This window comes from Papilio machaon, chromosome 21, assembly GCF_912999745.1.
Source record: "Papilio machaon chromosome 21, ilPapMach1.1, whole genome shotgun sequence".
Classification (NCBI taxonomy): domain Eukaryota; kingdom Metazoa; phylum Arthropoda; class Insecta; order Lepidoptera; family Papilionidae; genus Papilio; species Papilio machaon.
Genome location: NC_060006.1, coordinates 1,716,696 through 1,744,015, shown reverse-complemented (window position 1 = coordinate 1,744,015; position 27,320 = coordinate 1,716,696). Strand labels below are relative to the sequence as shown.

Below are 27,320 nucleotides of genomic sequence, written 5' to 3'. Positions count from 1 at the left end.
ATAAATAGTTGAAATCAGGGTACAAATGCATTCTTAACATTTTGTAAAAAAAAAAAAAATCAGCTGGAAGGAGAATGCGTAACTTTTCTCCAACAATTCAATGACTGATAATGCAAATCGAGAAACGAACCTAATAATTGCGACTCGAAGTGACAAATATGTAAATCTACTCACTTTATTGGCACAAATTCCACAGGAAGCACTCCATCTCGATTTCTGAAAGGTTTTTTTTCGTACCCGTCCAATTTGGCTCTCTCTGATTTTTTATAATATTCAAGAACTTCGTTGTGTGACCTGCAAACAAGAAAAAAAAAGATTCCTTAGAAAGACTCACAGAAGAGACGATTCAGGTAATCTGGATCAGCGATTGATAGTTTAATGATAAAGTTATAAAAGCATTGTTTTTTTATAGTAGAGTAATGAATTCAAAATTAACTTTAGATTATAAATAAAGATTTGTATCAACGTTAAAAGATACGCTTTTAAATTCGATATATACTATTTAGCAATCGGAATTATTAACGAAATACATTGATAATGAAGGAAAGTTTATGTTAACAAAGGAATTAATTTACTGGACATCGACCTTCACTCTATTCAATTATTAGTAAACACAAAAATAAAAGATACAAGTCTTTAACACAAACATACAGGTTTTCCCATGATGTTTACCTCCATTACATTCCGCTAGGTAGTAATTGATGCTTTAAATAAAATTTAATTGAAAAATATATCGATGACCACATACTTGATCGTTTATGAATACAAAAAACAACGGTTTACAATTCTGCACATTTATTGAATTTTAATACCAGCAATTTAAGTACAATGAACTCAACGGTTAACCTCATGTTTCCGCATTCATCGTTTTTTATTCGATAATAAATTTCTTTTGACATAAAAGCTATCACGATGTTTTAGCTGAGTCAATTATACTTCGAAGATATACGTGTAATGTGCTTAAATAAACACCGGGCCGTTACTTTAATGGCTGCTATAACAGTTACTCAGGTCTTTTTTGCATTGGACATTTCATACATGTATATTTATATATAGATATTATTTATTATAAGGTGACTGAATTCGTCAAAGAAGCGAAGCGAACGCTACCCATCTGCAATTACAGTTGCGATGCCCACTTTTAATAAACGGAGTGGGGATGCACAGAAAGATGATATTTTCTTTTTCATTTGTCCCCTTCTCTGCCAAATCCACTTCTCCATCTCATCATTCCTTATAAGAAATAGGGTGGGAAGGGAACGTGGATTAAAATGAGGCATCCGGCTCTACACTCATCAGACGAAACGCTGAATGACTTCCACTTCACGTCTGTCTTTTGTGTGGTCACCGGTCGACCTGGCCCATTTATGCACATAACAGGTAGTGTTGTTGCGGTGTCTACCTCAGTTTATACTTAATTACCTATATAAATATTATACCTTTTAAACTATGTATATACTTACCAGCCATAGTTCCCGGCAGCAGCTATTCTGTCCCATTCCTCAGGTCTGCCTCGCGTATAGATCATGTAGTTGATTACACTAGATCCCCCGACCGCGTTGCCGCGAGGCCAGAAACATCTACCATTTTCCATACCTACAAAAGAAGTAATAGTTAAATTAGAACTAGCATCAAATATTGCTCTTTAAATTTGATTAAACCAATTAGGTTTATGTCACAATGTAATGGAATTGAGACATGCATATACACGCGAAAACGTTACCCTGTTTCTATTCACTTGGACAAGTAATTTTTAAATTGACATTGGTTTTATAGGCACATTTTTGCTACTTTCAACGAATAATTGGGAATTTTATTTTATTTGATCGCATTTTTTATTGATTTCTGGGTAAAGATAAGGTCTGCATAGAGGTAATTTACCCAAGACCATTATTTTGTAACTACTTTAAAGTTCAAGGTTATGTTTGTAAATGCACACTTATTCCGCAAGTCTGTCAATTTTTTTGCTTTTGTTAGATGTTCCTTTCTATACGACAAAAAAAGAATAGTAAATAAAGTCATCACAGACAGTAGACAAAATGTTTCGTTCCATTGTGATCTCCTGATATGATGGGAATTCTTTCCCACTATTGTAAGGATATACTATGGGTTTTAAATTAATTACTGATCTGAAGATAAATTAACTCACCTAAACAAACTCCAGGCTGTGGTTCCATGTAGTAATGCCATACGTATGGAGTTGCCTGGAAGTAGGGTGCGATAGCTGGGACGTCAGTTAATAGCATCTCCGGCTTGCCAGTCTCTATCAGAAGAACTGTGACATTCCGATTCTCTGTCAGACGCGACGCTAACGTGCAGCCAGCGGATCCGGCGCCGACTATCACGAAGTCATATTGTGGCAGAGGAGATTGTAGACCTGGGAATTAAGATTCCTTAAATGGCATTGACAGCTTCCTTGATATTCCCTATGGATATACAAGATAAAGTACTAAGCTGTTTAAAAGAATAGTCCAGAACTATTATGTTTTTCAGCTGGTTGTACAAGTTGGTGGTTTGTATGTATCTTTGCTTCTGGTAAATGTCCTAGACCTAGACAATATCGTCGAAAATTGTTTCGTTTATCTGTGTTTTTGTAAGATGTCAGTATTTTTGTTGATCTGTTGTCTTGACCTTATTTATATATTTTAGAGGGTAGAGGAAACACACACGTGTGTTCTGTTAAGGTGTGTTATTTCGTTTGAGGATTACCATAAATGTCTCTAGTGTCAAGGTGTCACGTAAGCAAATTAAAGGAAGAGTCATCTATCAAGGCGTTGCGACGGTTGTTAATTCAAGTCGCGTATTTTAATGTTTTCCGCAGTTGATTTTGGTAAGTTCTAGTCTTCAGCTCCTCCACCCCGCCACTCCCTTGGCGAAAGCTATGAGTTCAATGACATCATCTCATCAAATACTTAAGACCTTCGAGGTTGGCTAAATTTCTTGATATCATTAAGTGTAAAACAGGTTTGGTTACAAGTAACTAAGATATATGCCGGTTCTCGGTATAGATAAAATGCTAAGGTTTATATAATTAGCATAAAGTGGCGGATTTGGCAAATGACCTCTCAGAAAATTAATGTGACAATTCCTTTAAAATATTAATGTGTGAGTATGTTTTTAAAAGCATGCGTGGTGAATCGCATGTAATAAACCGCATATAATGTAAATGCGTACTCGCGTGTTATAACAAAAGAATATCAAATTTAGGAAAAATAACAGATATATTTTCTTATACATTTTACTACTTTAATGAAATACTGTTTACATAAAATGAAGCCAACCCTGACCTCAGTACTGAGTGCAATAACACAGATAGCTGGATATACAAGACTAGAACCTGTTTTGATTAACTGCATTTTAAAAATTGTGAATATAAACATTAAGTTTGTTCTTATCTGTTCGGATATAAACTTACTGTGGATTTTGACTGAAGTTACACTTATACCAGGTCACTCAGAAAGTATTGCGAAAAAAAGTTTTTATGTATGTGAGACTGGTCTGTTATAATTTATTTAAAAATATGATTAGTTATAAGTAAAAATAGGTACGTTCTAAATTCAAAACTACCCTACACATTTTTTGCGAGCTTATTAAAATTACCGCGTCTCATTGAAAAATGGATTTGCGTCGAGAACATTTTCGCGCTATGATTTTTTACGATTTTAAATGTTGCCTGAAACCGGACGAATCGTACGATAGACTTCAAATGGTATTTTTGGATTAAGGCCCTTCTAAGGCAACCGTGTATCGTTGATATAATGAATTTAAGCGAGGTCGACTAACTTTGGGGATGAAGAAAGAAGTGGTCGCCCTTTGACGGCTGTTACGGAAGGAGACGTGCTAGCACTGAAAAATTTGGTCCAAGACAATAGACGAATTACATATCAAGAGATTCAGCATATACTGCAGATTGGATCAGGAAGCCTTAACGAGTTTCTACACGTGCATCTACGGGTGCAGAGCATAGTTTCACGCAGGGTGCCGCACAACCTCACCGATGTTCAAAAGCAGGCAAGGGTGGATTGGTGCCATGATATGATAGACAAATTTGAAGCAGGCTAGTCTCGGCGTGTTTACGACATCATTAAAGGTGATGAATCCTGGATTTATCAATTCGATCCAGAAACAAAGCGCCAGTCGACGGTTTTGGTGTTTCAAAACGAATCAACGCCTACCAAAGTAAAGCAAGCTAGAAGCGGGGGGAAGATTTTGATCGCGAACTTTTTGAATTTGACTGGCTACTTGGTGTCAATTCCTTTACGAAACCAAAGAACCATTTACGCCGAATTTTATACTACCAAATGCTTGGCAGAAGTTTTCTCTGTTGTGAGCAACAAGCGACCAAAAGCGGGCTACTGCTTCACCGCGATAATGTGCCCGCCCACACCGCAATCAAAACGAGGGACTTCCTAGACAGCACACTGGTCAAACTCCTGGGTCACCCTCCTTACAACCCTAACCTGTGACTGTGCGACTTCTTCTTATTCCCAAAAATAAAAAATCAACTCAAAGGGATTCAATTTTCGTCGCCGGATGATGCGCTCTCAGCGTTGGAGCAGGCTGTAAACGAGGTGTCTGCGGCGGACTGGAAAAAGTGTTTCGAAAACTGGTTCAGACGCATGAAACTTTGTATAGAGGCTGGTGAAGAGTACTTTGAAAAGATGTAATAAAAATATATTTACCTATAGAACATTTTTTTTTAGTGTCGCAAAACTTTCTGAGTGTCCCACGTATTGACACATATTGTTGTGGCTGTTCTTTACAAACAAAATGCGAGGGATGACAATATGTGTCTATAAAGTAGCACTGCAGTAATAACTACTGAAAACTGTGTATTTGTTGTATGGTCACCGAAAATTAAACAAAGGGACCAGGCACGCAAACTGATTTTTCGGTTACGCTTATTTTTTGTGCTCGTGATATCTTCTAAAGTCTTTGTCAGATTTATATTCTGAAAAAATCAATATTAATCAACATTAAATTCTCCTGATGACGAACTTAATTTTTACAATTTTTATAGTTTAACAATTTTAACAGTTTTAGAGCAATCGAGCTTATTGTTTTTTCAATTAATAATAGCTGAAATAACTGAGCAAGCTTACCACCGGGCAACGGATATTGATCCTGCAGGAAGGCAAAAAAATCAGTTGGCTTGGAGCCAGACTGAGTCCCGATGACATTGGCAATTAATTCAATGATAGGATTGTTAAATTGCGAACGTTCTTCTCTTCTGTTCAAATGCGTACTAATTACAGGTATTTCATAATTATTATTCCTTGGAAGTGTTAAAACGTCAATAGGTACAATATTTTCATTGTTCACATTGTCAACGATATTTTCTTCGTCACTATTCACTGTTTCCACAATAACTTCCTCATCAGTACTGGTTAAATATGTTCTTGAAACAATTGAAAGCACTATAAATAATTTGAGCAACATTTTAAAATAGAAGTTAACTTATTTATTAGTCTTTATTGATGAATCATTGCTTACTGGACCTGCGTCTTGGTCGACAGCGTTTCGTACTATGGTGCACAGTTTAGCAAACCTGTAGATAAATACTCGAGTGCTAAGATTTTAAGTTTGATATGAGGGAGGAATTTAATCAAGCGAAATGATTTGATTTTATCCTGTATTCAATCCAGGCTACAGTTTTTTTTATTGTGTTTTTTTTTATTGTAACGTTACATTCCAATACTTTTTTTCTGCTTTTCTTAAAATAAAAAATGGTAATAATGGATTCGATTTTTGTTATTTTTTGTTTGTCAAATTAACTTGTGATATAAGTGATATGTGTGATTTATACAATACCATTAGCTTGCTTAGCTTAGCCATTAACTTATCTATACAGTTAATCAAATTGGAGTGTCTGTATGTAATACGGAAAAAAATAATTCATATTTCGTGTTCGTGTATTTGCTTTACCTTTAATAAGAAATTTTGTGCGTCTGTCTATCTGTCCGCAAGCCGCGTTTAATTCGGGTAATCTCTGAAACGGCCAGACCTATTTCTATATTGTTTTCACTGGAACATTGTACGTGGGTATATGATATTGATGAGGCTACTTTTTTCTGCGCTGACGAAATTACGCGCGACCGCTAGTCAATAAACAAAGATTTTATCATCAGCCCAGTATACGTCCTCATTGAGGGGCTTGTAGCCTACCCTAAGTTAGGGGTGACTAGGCCATAGTCAACCATGTTGGCCCAGTGTGGGTTGGTTGACTTCCCATATATCTTGGAATTTCTTCTCAGATAACGTAAGAATATCGGATAGATATACATAAAAGCAAATCGAAAAACAAATCGCGGTATTCGAACCCAGGACCTGCAGATTACGAGTCATGTGCCACTACTTAACCTCTGAGCCACTGACGCTCTAACTAAGATTTAGTTAAGTTATATTAATTCAGTTATGCTTTGAGTCCGGCATTTTATACAGAAGTATTTTTTTTTTTACAAAAAAGGGCTGACTTTTTACCACAGTTTTAGTTTTTAACTATTTCATTGTTCAAAAAATGAATTTGTTTTGGAAATGGTGTTAGAAGTCTTATGTTACAATGATGAGTGTACTAAATACAACTCTGGTGATAGTTTTACAGAAAATAATTCCAGTATACTAAAATTAATTATACTACAGTCGAAGCTGGAAAAGCGAGAACTGGTTAAGCGAGAGACATTGACCGGTCCCGACCGACGATCTCCATAAGAGAGAAACTTGCGATCCCTTAAACCAGTGTTTCCCAAAGTGGGCGATAACGCCCCCTTGGAGGCGTTTGAAACCTAGGAGGGGGCGATAAGAGGCCCAAAAAATGGGGGCATTGAAATTAATTAAAGCAATGAAATTGTGGTTTTTAAGTTTTAGGGCTGAATAAAAATTTGGGGCGCTCTGAAATATTATTGATTTTCAAAGGGGGCGGTGAAGAAATAAGTTTGACAATCACTGCCTTAAACTCTTGCTTCTCCAGGTTCGATTGTATATGGATTATATTTTTTCCACACATTGGTTAACTCATGAAATTAAAAAAAAATATAAGAATAAAAAACATTTATCTTTTATTTAAATAATGAATGTGGTAATTTAAGTGAATACTAGACATTATTTAATATGGTTTCGAGGAATTAATTTATGACATGCAAAAAATTACGTTATTTTTTTTTAACTTTTTAAGTGACTAAGTTTTGTGAGGGTCAAAGATGAATATGTGTCATATTTTATATGTAGATTTCTTTATCTTTTTCACAATTAATATTTGAATTGCATCATAACAACTTTATGCACTAAGATGTTTAATTTTAACTTACTAGTGCTAGTGCAAAGCACCTGAAGGTGGTAAAAGACCACCTGACTTCCAATACGTGGACATTTATTTATAAAAAAATTATAACAAAATACCATACAAGATACAATTTGACAAGAAAACTACAGGATATTGTGACACTTTTGCCATCATAGTCGGCAATCGCCGATAGGAGATCGCACCTAAAGAAAAATAACAATGTTATAGTGCGAGCGAAAGTTTAACTTTTTTTAATGTAACTAGACAGTTCATAGTACAAAGTTTAGAAAAGTTACATTTAATTTTGTCTAAATTCTCAGTTAACTTTAAACTTGTCAAAACTGGTTTTTAAAATATACTTCCCAGCTTTTTGCAGTTTTTGTTCCTGTAATATCAATACAGTAATGATTTTTCGAAGGATGGAATAAATCATGTTTGAATTACTTTATCCAATGCTTGTCTTGTAATGATTTAAAAATTGTCTTGTATTTCAACTCAAACATAATTTTTGCAAGTTCTAAGATACCAAAACTAGTCGGCCTTAGTGCAAGGTAGAATAGAAACATGCTTCAATTAACAATTTAATTTAATAATTCCAGGCCTCAATGTTGTTCACTAATTTCATTTAATGTATACTAGCTGTCGCCCGCGCCTCTGTCTGCGCGGAATTAATAAAAAATACTTACTAAGTAGCCTTTGTGTTCTTACAGACTATGACATTTTTGCCAAATTTCATCAAGATCCGTTTAGCCGTTTTGGAGATACCTTCAAACAAACATCCATCGATCTAAACTTTCGCATTTATAATATTAGTATGTTGATAGGGTATGTCAGGGATGGCGAACCTTTATCAACGTGCAATTTTTCTAAAGAAAGTTATAGACGTGCCATCAAATAATTTTGAATTTGTGATTATTGATAACATACCGTAGCGAAGAGATCACTCGTGTTCGTTCCTCATATGATACCTACTTCACCTTTTTTTCGTAGTGTATCATGAATTTTCTGACCAGTGTTGTGCCCAGTATTGTGTGTTCGCCATTGATTCACCATCTCTGGGCTAGGTCATTTCATCAAGAACAGTGCAGTAATAATTACAATTAATACGTATCTATTTAAAGGTATATATAAGTGCTTCGTTAGTAAAATTAACCCAAATAGTCAGGTCACTCCGTGGAAAAAAACGTATCAAATGTTTCAAAATCGGTCTAGCCGCCCCGACAAATTGTTTTGTACGAATGATTGTTTAAAGGTAGGCAACGCATCTGCATAAGAGCGTCGGTGGCTCAGGGGTTAAGCACTTGACTTGCAATCTGCAGGTCCTGGGTTCGAATCCCACAATGTACTAATTTGTTTTTCGATTCTCGATTTACATACATATGTACATTTATCTATTATCTTACGGTGAAGGAAAAACCTCGTTATGCAACCTGCACATATCTGAGAAGAAATTCAAAGATATGTGTGAAGTCAACAAACCCGCACTTGGCCAGCGTGGTCGACTATGGCCTAGTCACCCCTTACTTGGGGTAGGCTCCGAGTCCCTCAGTGAGGACGTATAGTGAGCTGATGATGATGAACGCATCTGCAATTGCAGTTGTCAGTTGTCGCTTGCTCGTTTGCCTCCATATAATATATATTAAAAAAGGTACTTTTAGCTGTCATATGAAAAGTATAAACAATGTTTTCCTTTTGTAATCTCAAACTCTATTGGTATTTGTATTAATACATGTTGGCATGTCTTTTATTTTCTTTAGCAAAACAGAGACAACAATATGTATTGACACTGATGAAATCCATTATTTCATTTACCTCAATGAACTTAAATGTTTTTGTGATTTACTAACATTTTCAGTATAGTTAATTTGCAGCTGGCAATGAAAGGTTGGTTGAAACGATCTTGTGCTCATTTCGGACTTGATTATTATCATGTGTTCATGTTACTCTATATCAGTCCGTATAAATATAAAACATACATTTGTAACATTTAAGAATCTCAAAGTAAGATCTTTATTCCACTGACTTTTGTACTAAAAAAATGTCGTTTAAGCAAATTAAATTTATTAGCATTCCAACTAGTAACCTATATTTGTAAACAAAAAGTTTTTTGTAACTTTATCGTTGTGTTAGCGCTCGCAGGTCGACGACTCGGTGAAACGTATCGGATGTAAGTTTTATATAATAAAATCTCATTCCTTCGCCCAGTTATACTTGTTTGTAACTTTTTAATTTAAAAATTCCATACTTACATATTTTATTTACAAAAATTCTTATTTTTAGCATTGTTTAAGGTATTTAATATCTTATGCAACCATCATAAAAACATACTTTTTATGCTCACTGTATAAATTACGTAGGTCATGGTAAACTTGACAGAGATGTTTTGTGAGAAGGCCGTAACATGATTTCGAGTTGGCTAAAAGTTTTGAGAGTGTTAAACATGTTAGTACCATTTTGTAGTATGTACACTCTAACGCTCTCTCTGCCTCGTATCCCACAAGGTGGTCTCGGCTTTTCTAATTGGTTTCTTCCTCTTCGAGCTGTCCTCGACATCTTCGTTTGAGACTTAGCACTCGCTCGTGTCTTTTAGTAGTGGGTACAAATTATGTTATTAAAAAATTGTGTCTAATCTATGATTAATCTGTCACTTTTAGACCCAAGAAGTACTTACCTTAGTGAAATAAGGGTCTAACAGTGCTTTATACACAAGTTATTATACGGATATACCATGTACAGCCAGTGGTAAGGATCATAGTTAATTGCAGTATAATTCTATAATCGTGCTGTTAGGCTCTATATATGCAAGAAAATAGGGATAAAAAATAAAGCTAGCGTCTTGTAACGTTTTACTATATCCACGATCGCTTTGTTTTGTTCATGCAAAGAAAACAGGGCAAATAATCTAAACATTATATTTGCTTTTAAATTTTTGAAGGCGTTTCAGCGCGACAAGTTGTATAAAGGCCGGCAACGCATCTGCAATTCCTCTGTCGTTACGGATTTCAATGGGCGTCGGATTAAATAATTTTAGGCGGTCCGTTGCCCGTTTGCCCCATGCTCCTATAAAAAAATTTAAACGTTTCTATTTTCGGTTTTAATAAAAATCGGATTTGCTAATCATTTTTCACAGGCGTCTCAATCAAGGCAAATACAAATACAAATACAAATACACAAATACAAATATACTTTATTGTGCACTATCATGGAGTTACAAAAGAAAAGCAAGTACAACAGGATAATACTTGAAAAACAAACTTTAAGAATTAAGCCCGCAAAGAAAACAACTACTGATTTTTTTTCATTTTTTATTCCTACAACTGTTTTTCATTTGAAACAATGAAGTAATTCAAATGTTTAAAATACATTTTATTTCTTGTACCACCAAATTTAAAATAATATTACAAGAAACGTATTGTCTTCATTGTTTATTTTTTACAAAACCTGTACATTTTTATTTTATTCTCGTACAAAATAATTTATATAAAAATACTCTGTCTATATACCTGTACATTTATAAGAAAGAAAATGGATATTTCTAAGATTTGCAACGTAATATTTGCTTTTTGTTTACAAAGTTTAAGATTCTTATTTACTGCGAGTTTTCAATTTACATTTGTATTGACAAATATTGTTGTCTTGTTTTTTCAAAAAGATTTCAAGGGGTGAAAATATGGATACATTTGTCAAAGCAGTGGATTATTTGAAAGATTCCAGAAAAATGTTTCGGCTTAGATAGCTAAAGTAAGTCAATAACAGGTATTGTAAATTAAGCAAACGTTAGTATACCAAAATTTATTTACGCAAATATTACCAATACAAAAAGTTTCCTAGTAGCAAAACAGAGTAAATGGATTCTAGAAGGTTTCAAAAAATCATTATTCACAGAGTAATTTTAACTTTTCAAGTAAAAAGATCGTTGCACCTCTAATGAAAAGAAACGCTAATGTACCGAATATTTCGAAAGGAAAAGCTATGAATGTTGAGATGATTTTTTAATTTCTTACGAAACTTTGGTAAACTTTGGCCATTTCTTAAAATTATGTCATTTCATTAAGGTGAGTATAAACTAGAGCATTTACTTGTAACAGAAAAATGAGATGTTATAGTGTCACCCTTTAACGAACCAGACGTGCCTTGGAAACTCTACCAATCGTAGGAAAGTTACATAGAAATGCTCTAGAGCAGGAATGGCGAATCATTTTTCTAAATAAATACTTAATGAGGTTATAGACAAGCCATCAAACAATTTTGTGATTTATGAAACACTCATGTTCGCTCGTCTTATAATACGTAGTTTACTTTATCGCAGTATATTATGATTTTTTTTTTATCAACGACTTGTTCAAAACGTTGTGTCGCGTGCCATCAATGGCACACCTTCCATTGGTTCGCCACCCCTGCTTTAGTGTATATCTACCTTTAAAAATACAACTACCTGTATGAATTATAAATATTTAATGTCATGTAACTGTTGCACCAATTCTGCCGTTTACTAATATCACCATCATCGTCACCTTCCTGTCCTTATCCCCCTTCGGCCTCATATAAATATCCCAAAGAATAAAATTAAATAGCCTAGTGTAAATAAATGTTGGTTTAGTGATTAATACATAATTTCGTATATAGTTGTAACAGAGTAGAATTTATCACATAAATAAATATTTAAATGTATAATTTCATTATTATTCCCTAATTAAATTGAATTTGATGCACTTTAATGTTTGTTACTTCTTATAATTAATGTACAGAGCAGTTTATCAATATTATATGAAATTAACGTCTTAAACTATTCTCATCAATACTATTATTGCTTACAAATCAATAACTTAAATCACAGATTTTTCCTATAATTCTATAATTATAACTCGATTTTTATCACCTCATCCTCTTCCAATCTTCTTTTATCATATCAGCACCCTTTTCTGCTATCATGTAAACTGGAGCGTTTGTGTGACTCGACACAATATCTGGCATGATGCTGGCATCGATTACCCTTAATTTAGCAATACCGTGTACTCTGAGTCTTGAGTCAACAACTGCTGTGGGATCACTAGCCAATCCCATTTTACAGGTGCCGCTTTGATGGTATATTGTGAACGTAAACATCTGCGCCTGACAAGCGAAGTAGGCATCGCTGCCAAACGCTCCATACCTCAAACATTCTTCTATCGGCACATCATACAATTTCGTCCCCAATTTCTTCATTGACGGTTGTCTGGATATTTGTATTGCCACTTTAATACCTTCCACTATCTTCTGCAGATCCTCTGGATAATCAAAGTAGTTCGGTATCAAAGTCGGATGAGCTTTGGGATTTCTGCTCGACAACATAACTCTGCCTTTCGATTTCGGTCTCATTAACATCGGGAAGACCATAAATACATCGTGTTTTTCTAAAGATGCGTATGTATCCATGTAAATCTCCTCATCGAAGCCAAAATTTTTTCTTAACAATGGATCGGCGTTTAATCCTCCGCTTATGAATAGAAGTTCCATATCAGGCCAGCCAGTTGAATTAAACTTGTCTTTCAAATCCATAAATACAAGTGCTTCACAGCCGCCAGGAATCGATAGTGGCCCTTTATGCGTCCTCATCCATTTAAATACTAAATCTAAGTGATTTAATAAATAATCTGTATTAAGACTGAAATTTTGTTTATTAACCATAAACTGAACACCGCCTGCAGCTATATGATCCATTAAGTTATACCCAACTGGTAAATCTTTCACTTCAGGAATATTCAAAGACTCTAAGTGTTTTTTGGGACCTATTCCTGACAACATTAACAGTTGTGGCGAATTGATCGCACCAGCAGACAGTATAACTTCTTTTTTTGCTAATATTTTGTATTTTCTATTACGCTTTTCCATTTCGATTCCGATAACTTTACTTTTTGTTTTGTCGAAAATGAGTTTCGTCACCACACTATTCTTAGACATGTGAAGGTTGTTTCTCTTATTAATGGGGTGTAAGTAAGCCCTACTTGAACTATGACGAGTACCGTTTTTCATAGACAGTTGCAAGAAAGAAACTCCCGATGGGTTGACGCCATTGTAGTCTCCGTATTTGAACCCCATTTCTTGTGCACCTTTAACCCAAGCTTTTGATTTTGCTGTACGATATGGAGAATATTCTACGTTAAGAAATCCATCATGTCCGTGATATTTCGGATCATCTAATGATGGTATATTGAAGTTTTCAACTTTTTTAAAATAGGGTAGGACATCATCCCATCCCCAACCTTCATTGCCCATTTGTTTCCATTTGTTGTAATCGTTGGATGCGCCTCTCGTGTATATCATGTAATTGAGAACACTTGACCCACCGACTACTTTACCACGCGGCCAGTTGCATTGCTGATTCTCAAAACCGGCACAATATTTACTCGACGGTTTCGTTTTATAACCCCAATTCGCTGAAGTGAATTGAAGATAATTCGCTAAAAGTGGTATGTCCATTACGAAGTTTTCATTGTTACCAGCTTCCACTAGTAGTACTTTCCAATCGGGTATTTCTGTTAGTCGATTAGCAAGTACACAACCAGCTGTTCCAGCACCAACGATTATAAAGTCATATTCTGTCAGCATATTGTTTTGGTCAGGTGGTTCACTATCAAGGTGGATTGTGCCTTCTCTTAGGAACTGCATAATCGAAGAAAGTGGATTTACGTTCTGTGTCTTCGTTGGTAAAACTATGGCAAGTAATATCCATAGCGTCGCTGATACTGCTAATAGATCTGGATGCTTCATCTGAAATTAGAGAAATGCCCAAATTAGTAAATGAAATTATTGTGTTGGTTACCAATACGATGAGATTAACATTTTTAAGTAAACCTTAAAGTTAACACTTAAAAAGCTTGTTTTTCAGGATATCATTATATATAATTACGCACTTGAATTGTTTTTTGTTTCACAAAGAAATAGCTTTTTACTTTCCTTATACATAGCCATAGGCGTTACATAATGTTAATTAATCTTTAGAAGTAATTATATTGATATATGTTGAATTTCAAGTTAAATGTAATGATCTCATGGATCGTCTTCAAAGAAAATTAATTAATTACAGAGCAAGTCACGTAGCTTAGATGAGGACGAACAGCACAATGCCTCATTGACCGTCTATATGTCTTACACACTGAATATAAATTGTTTGAACTTTGAATTTTTGGAACACGTTTTCTAACATATTTATTTTGGTAATATTTAAACCCAAATTAGGAATGTTGTTGGAAAAGTTCCATCAAATATTTTTCTATGTAGAATGTCCAAAACCCCTAGCTGAATATTTTGTTTGAAATAATCACGTCACGCAAGGTTTCTTTTATCTTTGGGATTTAATAAATTTTTTGTAATGCAATATTTTATATAGTATATATTGTCGCGTTTTTAGCTTTTCATGTTTTAATATTTAATTATTACCGACGGTAGTGTAGACGCGCCTAGCAATTGCGCATTTTAGCAGCTGTTTTTTTGTTATTACATCCTGGTTTGGTTACTTAGTGGTTTTTTAGTTATATCGTGGAATCGTAATTATACAACACGTGGAATTGTTCTTGCACTACCACAGATACTGTTTCCACGGTTCGTCATGCGGATCCGCTGAAGACGCATCGTGGACTTAAGACTTTAGTACATGGCTCTAAATACTGGTATTAGTGTTTCCGATGTGATGCTAATTTTCCAATGCTTGGCTCCTGTAACGAGGCGGATGACTCTCGCGTTCAACTCGATGATCATATAATCAATAACCGTGCATTATGATTGAGACGTGCATTTAAACATAGCTGTCGTGACCTATGTCGTCAGCTTATACACGTGCCCATCGAGGAGGCTCGGAGCCGTCCATATATTAGGGGTGACTAGACCTTACCCAACCACGCTGGACTAATCTAGTCGACTTCACAAGCATCTTTGAATTTCTTCACAGATGTGTGCAGTGTTGCAGCATCACAATGTTTTATGACGTCCGATGAACGTAAATTAGAAAATTAAAAAATTGCATTTGTGTATAAAGCTAATAATAAAAGCAAAGTTAAATTGTATTTTTACGCGCTCTGGGTATCTTTTGGCAAAACACCCATACAAAACTTTATACACCAGGGTCTTATAGCACCACCACTCTCTGCTTTTTCTGGCAGTACGGCAACGGCCATAATCAATGTTACGTAATGGCAAATATTCAGTGCAAATGGGTGGACGAAAAATACAATAACATTGTCAAAGAAATTTGAAGCACCGTTAATGAGGTTCACAATTTTGATTTTTTTATGAATGAATTATGAAATTTTAGCCCAAACCATTGTAAAAAGAGACTTGGCAAGGAAGCATTCCCTGAATTCACCTTGATCGTCAGAATTTTAAGTACGACGATACACGCTTTCTTTATGTATAAAGCTTACAACTAAAAGCTATTAAAATAAGCATTCTATGAAGGTAATTAAAGTGCATTTTAAAGGTTTAAAATTAGCATTGTTATTTTAAAATATGCGGTAAAAAGATGCCAATGCTTTAATGCTTGCAATCACCTTGATGCATCTCATTTGGTCTGTATTTCGTAACATTGCAGTTATTGAGTAATAAAACCAGAATGTAATTTTTTCTTGCTTTTCCTGCCCTTGTCTACAACTTTTTTATTACCATTGTTTGATAAAACTTTGTTGTCGATGAAAAAAAAATATTGTACTAACAAAGAAGCAAATGAGCAAGCGGCGATCTAATTTAGCTAAAATAGTAATCTGACAGTTGCTGATATATCTGCACTGAGTTCGAAGACAAAGCGTTTCCTACAATTAAAAGACAGAGAAGATGTACAGAAAAAGGATATTGTCCGTTTCTATACATCCTCTCTCAGTCAATTCCACTTTTTCTCATTTTTTCCATTTGAGAAATGGAAAATTCTGTAAATAAATATTTTTTTTGTGACTGTGTAGGCACTGTTTGCCTTGAAGAGGCATTTACAGTTTCACCGGGCTTGAGGTGGCCGGGCGCAGATGGCGCTTAGCCTAAACCTCGTTTAAGAGTAACTAGGCTCGAGGGCTCCCTCAGGAGCCGCGGCTCGGGCTGTTACTTCGTTAAAATAAATAAAATTCAATGTTTTTACTTCTGTTCCCTATGAATTTCTGAATCATTTTTATAACTTTGTTTTGGTTTATATTATCATCACACCGTGGATTTCTGATACCAAAATCTCTCAATGGAACAAATCGTCATCCCTGTCATTATCTTTGACAAAACTGAGATAACAACATGTTTTAACCTGGGATTTTGGTCTTAGAAGCCAACAGTTATTGAGTTTACATTTTACGAACTGTCATACAGAATTCTAAAGATGAGTTTCCTCTGCTGAAAAACTTATATTGTACCGATACATCTGTTTTGTCAGAGAGAATGAAAGGGACGATATGTTTTTGTAGATGTGTAACAGTGGATACCCACGTTAAAGTTACCGTACACTGTATAAGATCGCAATGTAATGTTGCTTTTACGCTCGTTGTCATCCATAATCTTTTAATAGTTAATTTCCTTTTTTTTTGTATTCATTGTTTTTTTTTATACATAAGCAAGTCTGTACATGTAAACTTTGTCTCGTGCGTTTGAATAATCTCTTGTCATATTGTTATGTAAATTAAATCAAGCAAATTCTAACTTTTGTTAGAGATTATCTAATTTGTATGTTATTTAAATTTAATATTAGTATTAATAATGTTTTGCGTTTAACCGCATAGTTATTGAAAAAAATACATTAACATAGTTGTATGTGTATTGTGAGTATATTTTTTTCTTTTTTTTTCAGTCGATGTTATGAAAATTATTTTTTTTCTTCAAGCATAGATTAGCATTCCAATGAGGCATAGAAAATGACGTAGGAGCCAAGTCATGAGAACATCCTGCAGTACGAGGAGGACTTTGTGGCACTTTTTTGACATTGACAGGGGTCGCTAATTAGATAAGGTAATTTTTACTTATGTCCACCGACCCGGTTAAGTTTCACTTTCTATGAGTATGATATTCGATATGAGTTTCGAATGGGATTAAAGTTGAGGGAAATACTGATATATGTCAGCGCAGTTGAAATCCTTGACAATCTTGCGTGATTGTTTTGTTTTGTTCGGATTGTTGCCTGTTTTGGCGAATAGAATGTTTCCAGCCAGTTGATGTCTACCACAAACATGATTATGATAATGGAAACTGATTCTATGAACCGATGTTAGAGTTTCTGGACTAAATAACTCTATTTGGTAGTTTTAAAACTAAACTATCGACTGCAAAACGCATACATAAAAGGTTACTTTCGCGCGAAAAATATATAAGCCTTCAGATTCAGTCGAGTGGAAATGAAAAGTGTGCTTTTCATTTGTTTTTGTATTTTTAAACTACGCTTGTTATTTTGCAACTCTGGCTATTTACCTATATATTTCTGCATGGTTTAGCATAGAACTTAGGATATACTACCTGTACAATTAATCAAATTGGAGTATTGGTATTATCGAAAATATGATGTTTCGTACAGATGATTTTTTTGCGTTCCTTATAACGAAAAATCCATTGTTAGTATTTTTGCCTCTTCGTCTGTCTGTCCGCAAGTCCGCGCTTTTTCGGGTAATCTCTAAAACTGCTGGACCGATTTAGACTGGACTTCTACTGAAAGTTATTTGATGTATATACCATGCTAAGCTAACCGCCGCGAGAAACAGCTAAGCTTACTAATATTATAAATGCAAATGTTTAGATGGATGTTTGTTTGAAGGTATCTCCGGCACAGATTTAGACCATAATCTGTAAGAACACATAGGCTACTAAAAAGTTTTTTTTAATCCCGCACCTACAAAAAAATAATACATAATTGTTCTACATAATTTACTTGTATTTATTCAGTGCAATGTTTGTCAACTCAGTCTACCCTGTAATACTAAAATCATACGCACATACACACAAATACACACGCAAGTCCATAGTTATTGTATTTTTTGAAAGATAATCGCAACATTATTCTGGTCTCGAAGTAAAATGGTTAAGATTCAGCTTTAATGCCGCGCCTTGACCGTCAAAGTTATGTAATTTATTTCATTGTCCAAGATAAAGGTAAATGATGTAAAAATTGTAATCAAATTGTGTTATCATATATAGTTACGATTTCAATAAATTTTAACATAAATTATTCAACTATGTGTAGACTAGTCAAGGGTAACTTAACTAATATATGATCTGCAGATCAGCTCACGGTTCGCATGTGTGAAGCAGATCAGTGAACCGGCTCGCAGTTCAGTTAAATTTGTACTTGCGAACTGCTAGTCACCAGGCAGCTCGCGGCTCACATACTCATCACGGCATATTCGTACTCATCGTGCGATGCTAAATATATTTGTTCAATTACAAAAAAAATAAATTAAAAAAAATATTTCTGAATAAATATTTTTTTAAGATGAAAAATTTATAAATGACGCTTGCATTTGACATAAAATATTTTTCATTAAAACTAATTGTATTATTTTAACCTTTCGTATGGACTTCACCAAGTACTTCACCGAATTTCTATTATAATGTTAAGAGAGAAAAAGTGAGAGATACTTTTTCTCTCATTCAATCTTTCACACCGTACCATTAAATCATGCGTTTAGAACGAACCTTTCTTGTCTGAGTAAAATTTCAGGACATTAAGCCTAGTTTGAGCTGTACGTTGTTTATCAGTCAGTTGTTATTAAAATATATAATTTTAATAAAAAAACAGACCGACCTTGTCGCAAAAGTAGTAATTAATGGTTACCTAAAAACATATAAACAAAAAAGTTTTAAATGTATACAAGAATTGCTGTTAACAAAACAGTCGAGAATATCAATTTGTGCACATTTTTCATTTCTTTTTGAACGATAACACTTTTAATTAATTTAGTTATTAACATTTAAAATTATTAATTATTATAATTAACATTTATACAAATATTATAGTTTATAAAAATAATAAGGTAGATCTTGTTCTACAAGCATTATTTTTAAGAAAATAATTTTATGTCTTTGGGTAAGGGCAAGTGCATGCTTGGTAAGCTCATAGAAATATATTCGAGTTATAAATTCGTTGCCAGCTTTTATGAATAACTAATGTTAGGAAGGTGTTTTATAGTAAAATAATACATGATATAAACTCACCGTTGGTTTCTGACCAAAATCTCTGTACTCAAAACAGAGATAACAATATACTTTAAACGGAGAATTTTATCTCATTAACCCAGGGTTAGTGAATTAACTACAGTATCAGAGATTTGGGATTTCTGTTTTCCGCAATCCTGGCACATCTCTTTCACTCCTTTTACATTTAAACCGTGAAATTCGCTTGTCGTGATACTTGTGTGTTGACGTGAAAACCCACCAGTAACAGACGCACATTGGGTATTAGAATATATGACATCGTTCGCGTCATAACGTATCTCTGACATAAAGAAAAAGGTTTGTGGATATGGACTTTTGGCGATGTTTGCGACAGTTTTCAAGTTGGTGTTTTTTTGTTTAGAAATGGATGCATATTAAGGTCTTAGTTTGTGTGTCATATTCAGTACATAATAAGATTTTTCTTATTATTGAGTTGGTATTACGTGTTCCAATTTTAGTGCGTTTTACGTACATTTAAAAACTTTATATTGCTCTATTGTTTAGTCGTAAGTGAACTTAGAACTTAATAGTGTAACGTGCGAGAAGCACGCTTATATTGATATTCGATTTTTTTTATAAGAGAAGGGGGCAAACGAGCGGCGGGAACACCAAAGTGATCATCGACGCCCATGGACATCCGCAACACTCGATTCCCGTATTCCCGATTTAGGGTAAACGGAATTATGGCTATCTTTTTTAACTTAATTTTAAATAATATAAGAAAAATCGTCTCTATACGTAAAAATATTTTTTTTTAAATTACTGTTTGTATACTCTATGCGTTTCTTATCCAGCTACTGTTAAAAGCTGTTTTTATTTTTTAGACTACTAGCTGCGCACGCGACTTTGTCCGCGTGAAATACTGTCTTTGGGTAGCACTTTAATTATTAAGTCTAATTATTTTACTTAAACTTGTGAAATATTACAACATGACATATTAAACTTATAAAACATTCACATAAACCTTACATAGTCCCATACAAGCTTTCAGCTCCTATTCCCTATTGTTATATTGCACCCTTGAGGGTAAAACTTTTAGAAATTTAGTATTAACAGCCTAAAAATAAATTTCAATATTCAAATTAAGATACGTCCATACAAATTTCCACTCCCATTAACCTCCTACATCTATGCAAAATTTTAGCGAAATCCATGCAGCCGTTCTGGAGATACCTTCTAACAAATATCCATCCATCCATCTAAACTTCCGCATTTATAATATTAGTAAGATACCTGACATAGATTTAATCTTTATTACTTATTTGTTACGAGGAACCTTTTAAATATGTACAATTTACAGATTAAAAACGTTTTTAATGTGATTGCAGTTATAATAATGTCTTATAATTATTGTGTCATTTATAATTATCTATTTCATAACATTTTGATTGTAAGTTCTATTTTCAATTTTGTTTTTGTTTTAGAAATATAAAATAATTAAATAATTATTAAAATATAAAAAATACACAACATAAAAATATTGTTTTAAATTATTACTTCCGTATTTTTTTAGGTGTACTACGAGTATGTATGCTTTAAAAGTTTGCTTTTAAGTTTTAAGTTGTTGTTACTTAATTTAATTTTATTATTTGTTATATCAATTAAAATATAATACAATAATTTTTGTTTCCTAGATTTTATTTTGTGATAATTTAAAATTACTTACTTTCGGATAATAATGAAATATTAATCCTCGTTACAACGACATATAAAAACAATTTCACCTCACTAGCACTTTGTTTAGAGCTCGTAAGCACGCTCAGGATGTCGACTCCTTAACCGCCACTGTTGCCGTGTGGGAAGTCGACTCATGTTTTATTTATTCGAACAAATCGCAACGCACCAACCGAACGACACTCACCGTGACCTTTCTTTAGCGTACAAGAACAACACAAAGTAATCCAGTACATTTGATCATCCTTTTCACTGATTTCAAAGTTTATACAGTTTTTTTTTTAATAATTGTCTTTTTTACGCACAAGTATTGACTATAGACATCGGTAAAGTATTTTTATAGAGCATTTGTACTCTATGAATGTCTATCAACGATTGAATCTTAATGTTACATTTCTATATAAGTCCAACTCGTTCTAATCGTTTTGATAATTAAGTAAATGATGTTGAAAAGTAAACAAAGCGCATACAATTTCTGAATAGTTATGCAACAGTTTCAATTGAAGTTCTAATTGAATTGATAATTTTTGATTTATTTCAATGGAATTTGATAATTTATTGTTTTGTATTTTCGAATGATATTTTATATTTTTGTTTTTTTCAAGCCTTGTTTAAATATTTCTTGTTTAATAAAATCCAGAATTTTATGGAAATATTATGGAATTATATTTTATATTAAAGTTAATTAAGGCTATTATTAACAATGGTTAGTATTGTCTATTGGTCTGTTTTGAAATCAGATAAGGTTTCCAAAATAACTTCTTGCAATGCTCAAATTATATTCCACTGAGTCTGAAATAATTATATGTATATGTATATGTAATAAGCGTATCGTTAAAAATTTCTGATGCCACATTAAAACTTTGGGTGTATTTTTTATATCGCAAAAACTCTATAATAATAAGTATATGGATGTTTCATGTTTTTATCCTTGCACAAATTAATAAAAACCAAATATGTTGTGCGTAGCACGGTTTTACTACAATATAGGTACTTCTGGTTTACTGAAGAAAAAAAAACATCTATATTCCTTAAATAATACTTGTAGATATAGATCGAAAGACGACTATTAACTTGTTAACTTTCTTATCCTGATGAAGGATCCCTCATGGGTCTGTAACTCGTTACACACACACTTTGTTATGTTTGTATAATTTAGCCACGATTATGTACCTTTACAATTTATGCTAATAAATATTTGTAAATGTAACTAAACATAATTTTTGTAAAAGACCTTAAATTTTTTGCATATTCGTGAATAATAAATTATTATTGTATTGTTTTAAGCGAATTCTTAGCATTTTAATAAAACTAATTTTATTTAAATTTTCGAAAAGGTTGACGTACTCTTTTATTATGTACGACAGAGTAGATTTGATAAGCCAAACTATGCTAAAAATGCTGAAACACATAAAATTATGGTGATATCTCTCTTTCTCTCTCTCTCTGTCTCTCCCTTTCTCCATTATTAAGCCTGTCGTGATGTCACTTGATAAAGCTGTGACCACGACACGTTTTATGTGTGTATTTCGACAGTACGAACTAGTTTAAGTAGTTAAATTTTCGATAATATGTATGAAGGATAATAATAAAATAACTAGTGAAATAACTATGCTTCCGTCACTTCATTCCTTATTAAAGGAAACATTTGTTAATATGTTGGAATACATTTTATAAAGGCCATTTACTACAATGCGGTTCATGTAAAAACAAAATGATATCGATAACTGACCGGCCTTAAACAAAGAGAACCAGTTGCAATGTATGTTATTTTTGTTCATTCTTTATCAATGAATTCTTTTTTTGACTACGTGTTTTGTTTGATTTGTGATATGATCAAGAAGGGGGTGACAATGGTGATGAAAGCAGACAGATAGATTTGGAGGACGGAAACCTGGTGCACCGACCCTACGAAAGTGGGACAAGGTCAAGGAGATGATGATGTTTTATATTTCTAGAATACTGTTACTATAGACTCTACACTTTACAGAAAAAAAAAAATGTTTTGGCTTGTCAACTTAATTCTTTGAGAATATTTTTTTTGTGACTGAGCAGTCCCTGTTTGCCTTGAAGAGGCATTTAGGCGGCCGGTCGCAGATGGCGCTTAGCCTAAACCTCGTTTAAGAGTAACTAGGCTCGAGGGCTCCCTCAGGAGCCTCGGCTCGGGCTGTTACTTCTTTATTATTACCGGATTGGGAGGTCACCGAGCTCTTAGATCGCTTCGGTGGACGATCCATGGGTGCAAGGGCCCGCGAGAGGGGACCTCGGCTTGGAATGATTTCTTTGGAATTCCAAATATCATTATCTATGCGATAGGTATTTACTTTAGCTAGTGTAATAAATATCAGTTAGTCAATGGGTGTGAATTCTAATTCAGTACTCACATCCATACATCCATACATCCATGTAATCATCTTCCAGTTCTTTTCTCACTCACGTAGAGTCTGTATCAGGTTTCCGTACTCCAGATTGATCATACCTTCATTCATTTCTGACGTCACTCCCTTCTTCATCATGTCACCTTTCATACAATACATCCATCAATACCCAATCCCTACCCGTGTACCATCCATATTACACGTTCATATTTAATGTTCTGCATTTTAATATGTTACCAATCTGATGAAAATTAAGTTTTTCTGAGTAATCCTGTAACAATACTGACATTCACTTTTGTAACATTTAATTTCTTTGTTATTAAGAGTAAGTAACTCTTTTTCTTGTAGTATAAATTCTTCTATATCCTATTATGTTTATGACCTTGAACTTTAAGAATGTCAACTTTGTATTGTGATATTTTGTTGGTAATCGTTGCATGACTTCCGTGTGATTTTGTTCTTCCTTATTAAGAACTTATTCATATGTAATTGTTTGCAAATATCTGAAAAAAGTGATTATTAAACGCGATTGTATTGAATAACATTTGGCTAAGTAATAGAATTTAAATTTTTTTGCTTTCTATAGAAGTGTCGGTTTGAAATTTTTTGTTCCCAACAATTGATAAAAACAGCTACTGCTGTTACGTCACTTGTCAAACTTGTACATTAGAAGAACAACAATCTATGTATTGTTTAGATTTAAGGATTTCTCTGTTTGATAAATTCAGTTTGCTGATAATTCATCTATGACTTCTTCTGCAAAAAGTTTATATAGTTTGTTTAATTCTTTTTTTGAAAAAAGTATCTAACAACCTAAAAAATAAGACAATTACACAAAGTTTTATAAAAAATAAATAATACGCGCAATATACGGCCTAGTTGTGGAATTGCGGAAAACAAAGCCACTGTAACTAAGAGAAAATATCAAAACATTCAAAAAAACTATGTTATGAATAAGGATGCAGTGAAGGAATGTTAACAGTATATTGTGTTTATACATAGTTTTTAACAGATAGGTATATAACGGAAAACAGTTAATTGCCATACACATTTCGTAACATTTCTCGAAACTATTAATGAATGGTAGAAAAATTCCGAAAAGAAGAGAATTCCGTTATTACTCATTCATTGTATATTAACACTAACCGCAAAGACATCGGTGATGTTATCCTATTTGTCATTCTTATCTTTAGAATTAATATATTTATATTGAAACTTGATTTAAATCGTAACCGTTACTACCGTTATTAAATAATAGCATCAGCTAACCAAATCGACAATATGACAACTAATTTATCTCGTTTATAATTTGAAAGATATGTTCTATTTTTTGTTTTCTCTGTCTTGATAAACTAGTCTTGTTCCGTTTTATATATCAAAAGCTAGCAAATGAGTAAACGGCCACTTGAATTCGCCGAAATAGCGAGGCAACCGTTGCCCATAGACATCCGCAAATGATGCCTACCTTTAGTCAACGGAGAAGGGGGCGCATACAAAGAGGACATATTCCCATCTTATGCGCCCCCTCTTCCGCCGAATCCACAAGAGGAAAGAGGACTAAAATTAGGCCTCCGGCACTACACTCATCAGACGAAACGCGGAATTGTTTCCACTTCACGCCTGTTTTCTGTGTGATATTTCATCGGTCGACCCGACCCATTCGTGCACCCATCAAATATTGTTGCGTGATCCTGGTGAAACGTATATGTTTGTTTAAATATTGCTGATCCCTATGTTAAACTAGTTTTGTTCCGTTTGTTAAACTATTGTTGCAAATGAAATGACTATTGATAAGTTATCAAAATTATTACAAATATTGGATATTTTATCATTATGTATTACATTTGCTTTTTACGAAATGTTATGTAACCTTATCTTTGTATGTTGAACGATGCGATTGTTAATTTCTATGTTGAACTTTTAACGTTGTTTTTTATTTATTAAAAAGGGAAACACTTGAAGTCAATTAAGTGTTAGAAGTAATCAACTTATGTTTTAAAAAACCAACATTTTTTATTTGCATTAGATTGATGTGTGGCCATTAATCTTTATACGTTTTTTGGAGCGGAAATTAATTGTTATTTCGTTGAGATTTTTGCACAAAACGATGACGTCAATAGTACTTTATAACATCTTAATGATAGAAAAAAAGACCGCAACTTTTTATCACTGCAGTCATTACGTGACTTTAAAAAATGTCTGTTTACGTCGGTCACTAGGAACTCGGATAGTTTTTTACACGACCTTTTCACGTAATAAGTGGAAGAATGATCTGCAATTCTGACTTTAGACTTACTGTTTTTTAAGAGAAGTGGATAAACGAGTGGCAGGAACACCGCTGTGATCGCCGCCCATGGACATCCACAGCACTAGAGGAATTGCAGATGCATTGCTGTACTGTACTTTTACTCACTCTTTAATTGATCACTAAAAGATCACTATACTAAGGCAATGTTTAAGTAACCATTAAGCGATTATGAGTGTCTCAGTAAAATCAGTCGTAATTAAACTTAGGTGATTTAAGAAAATAAATATTAACAATGCAAATATCAAATACTATTCAAATATGAAGTTAATAACTTAAATACTGAAATAATTACTTAAATACGGTCACAGTTTGTAATTTTTAAGTGTTAGGACTTGTCACGCTCGCGCATTCCCCTGTCATTGACCTCTATATCAAGAGTGGCTATAAGCTGTGGTATTTAATGCCGATTTGAATTTCGCCATGTTACCGTAGCGGCAGTGGTTGGTAGCGATGTGAGAGTTTGAACTAATAATAATAGACATAGGATTAAAGGTAAGTAACATTACCAACCTATTTTAAGTGGGATCGAAGCAAAAGCTGTCATTTCCATATCGCAACATGTCTATATTTATATATGCCAGTGTCTTCTGTCAAATAAAAACGAAAAATATGTGTTAAACTTTCTTGCTTTTGTGGTGTTTTTGTGTGTTTTAATTTTCGAGTCAGTATGCGTTCATAAAGATTGTCACCAAAAATCCACTTCCGGGAAAAGTGCCAGAATCTATTAATTACAACGTTGGCTCCCTGCTTAGTCCGTTTCTCTTTAGTCAAAGGTGGCTACAATGTTGTAATGTGTATGACCTTAGCAAGTTGCTCTAAAGCCTAGACTCGGTCAGATTGACTATTTTTTAATGGAATTACTAAGAAATGATCAGCATTTTATCCAACTGATTCTGGAGAGTCACACAAATACTGTGATCTGATTGTTTTATATTTATATTAACGTGTTTTTCCCAAGCGTAAACTTGTTTTAGCGTCTCAAAGATTTAAGAAGTCTGAGAAAAGAATATAAATCTATTATTAATGACAAACTTTTTATATTAATGAAAAAGTTTGGTTTATCTAGCTTTATTAGATATATTGGCATCAAGATACATATATTAAAAGCATACTCTGTATTAGAATCGAGCGGAAAATTGCCATAATTATTTAATTAAATGAAACTTTTTATTAGCGCAGTAATAAGTATGATTTTTACGACCTCATGTTTATCCGAGACGATGTTAAATTTAGTGTAATAACCTATATCGTCTAGCATAAATTATTTTTGGTCTAAATGACGTAGAGGAACGACCTTCACCCATCTGATAATTAGATGAGACATATTATTTTTCTCACGTTTCGGAGGAGTTCAAGTTCGAACCCCGTGACACGAAAATTTTATATATAAGACAAGAAATATATATAACATATATAACACATATAACACATGACAAATATATTGTGTATATCGACGCTGGAAAGCGTAAACGCTGTAACCCCGAAAGTATGAACTTTACAGGAGAGCCAAAAAATCATAACTCGTTAGCTGATACGC

At 33.6% G+C, this 27,320-nt stretch overlaps 2 protein-coding genes across 2 annotated transcripts in view; one reads left to right on the top strand and one right to left on the bottom strand.

The window, feature by feature from the left end:
- LOC106709879 (flotillin-2) overlaps window positions 1-27,320 on the top strand; it is a 179,334-nt gene that overhangs the window by 15,022 nt on the left and 136,992 nt on the right. The window lies entirely within an intron of this gene.
- LOC123722224 (glucose dehydrogenase [FAD, quinone]-like) lies at window positions 12,038-21,114 on the bottom strand. The gene is made up of 2 exons (XM_045683384.1): window positions 21,090-21,114; window positions 12,038-14,029 (listed from the first exon to the last, which is right to left on the bottom strand). Exon 2 carries the CDS (start codon window positions 14,027-14,029, stop codon window positions 12,155-12,157), a length of 1,875 nt encoding a protein of 624 aa, XP_045539340.1. The 5' UTR covers window positions 21,090-21,114; the 3' UTR covers window positions 12,038-12,154.

What these genes read in the sequence shown, in the direction of transcription:
- LOC123722224 (XM_045683384.1), bottom strand. Translation starts at nt 14,029, where the DNA reads ATGAAGCATCCAGATCTATTAGCAGTATCAGCGACGCTATGGATATTA.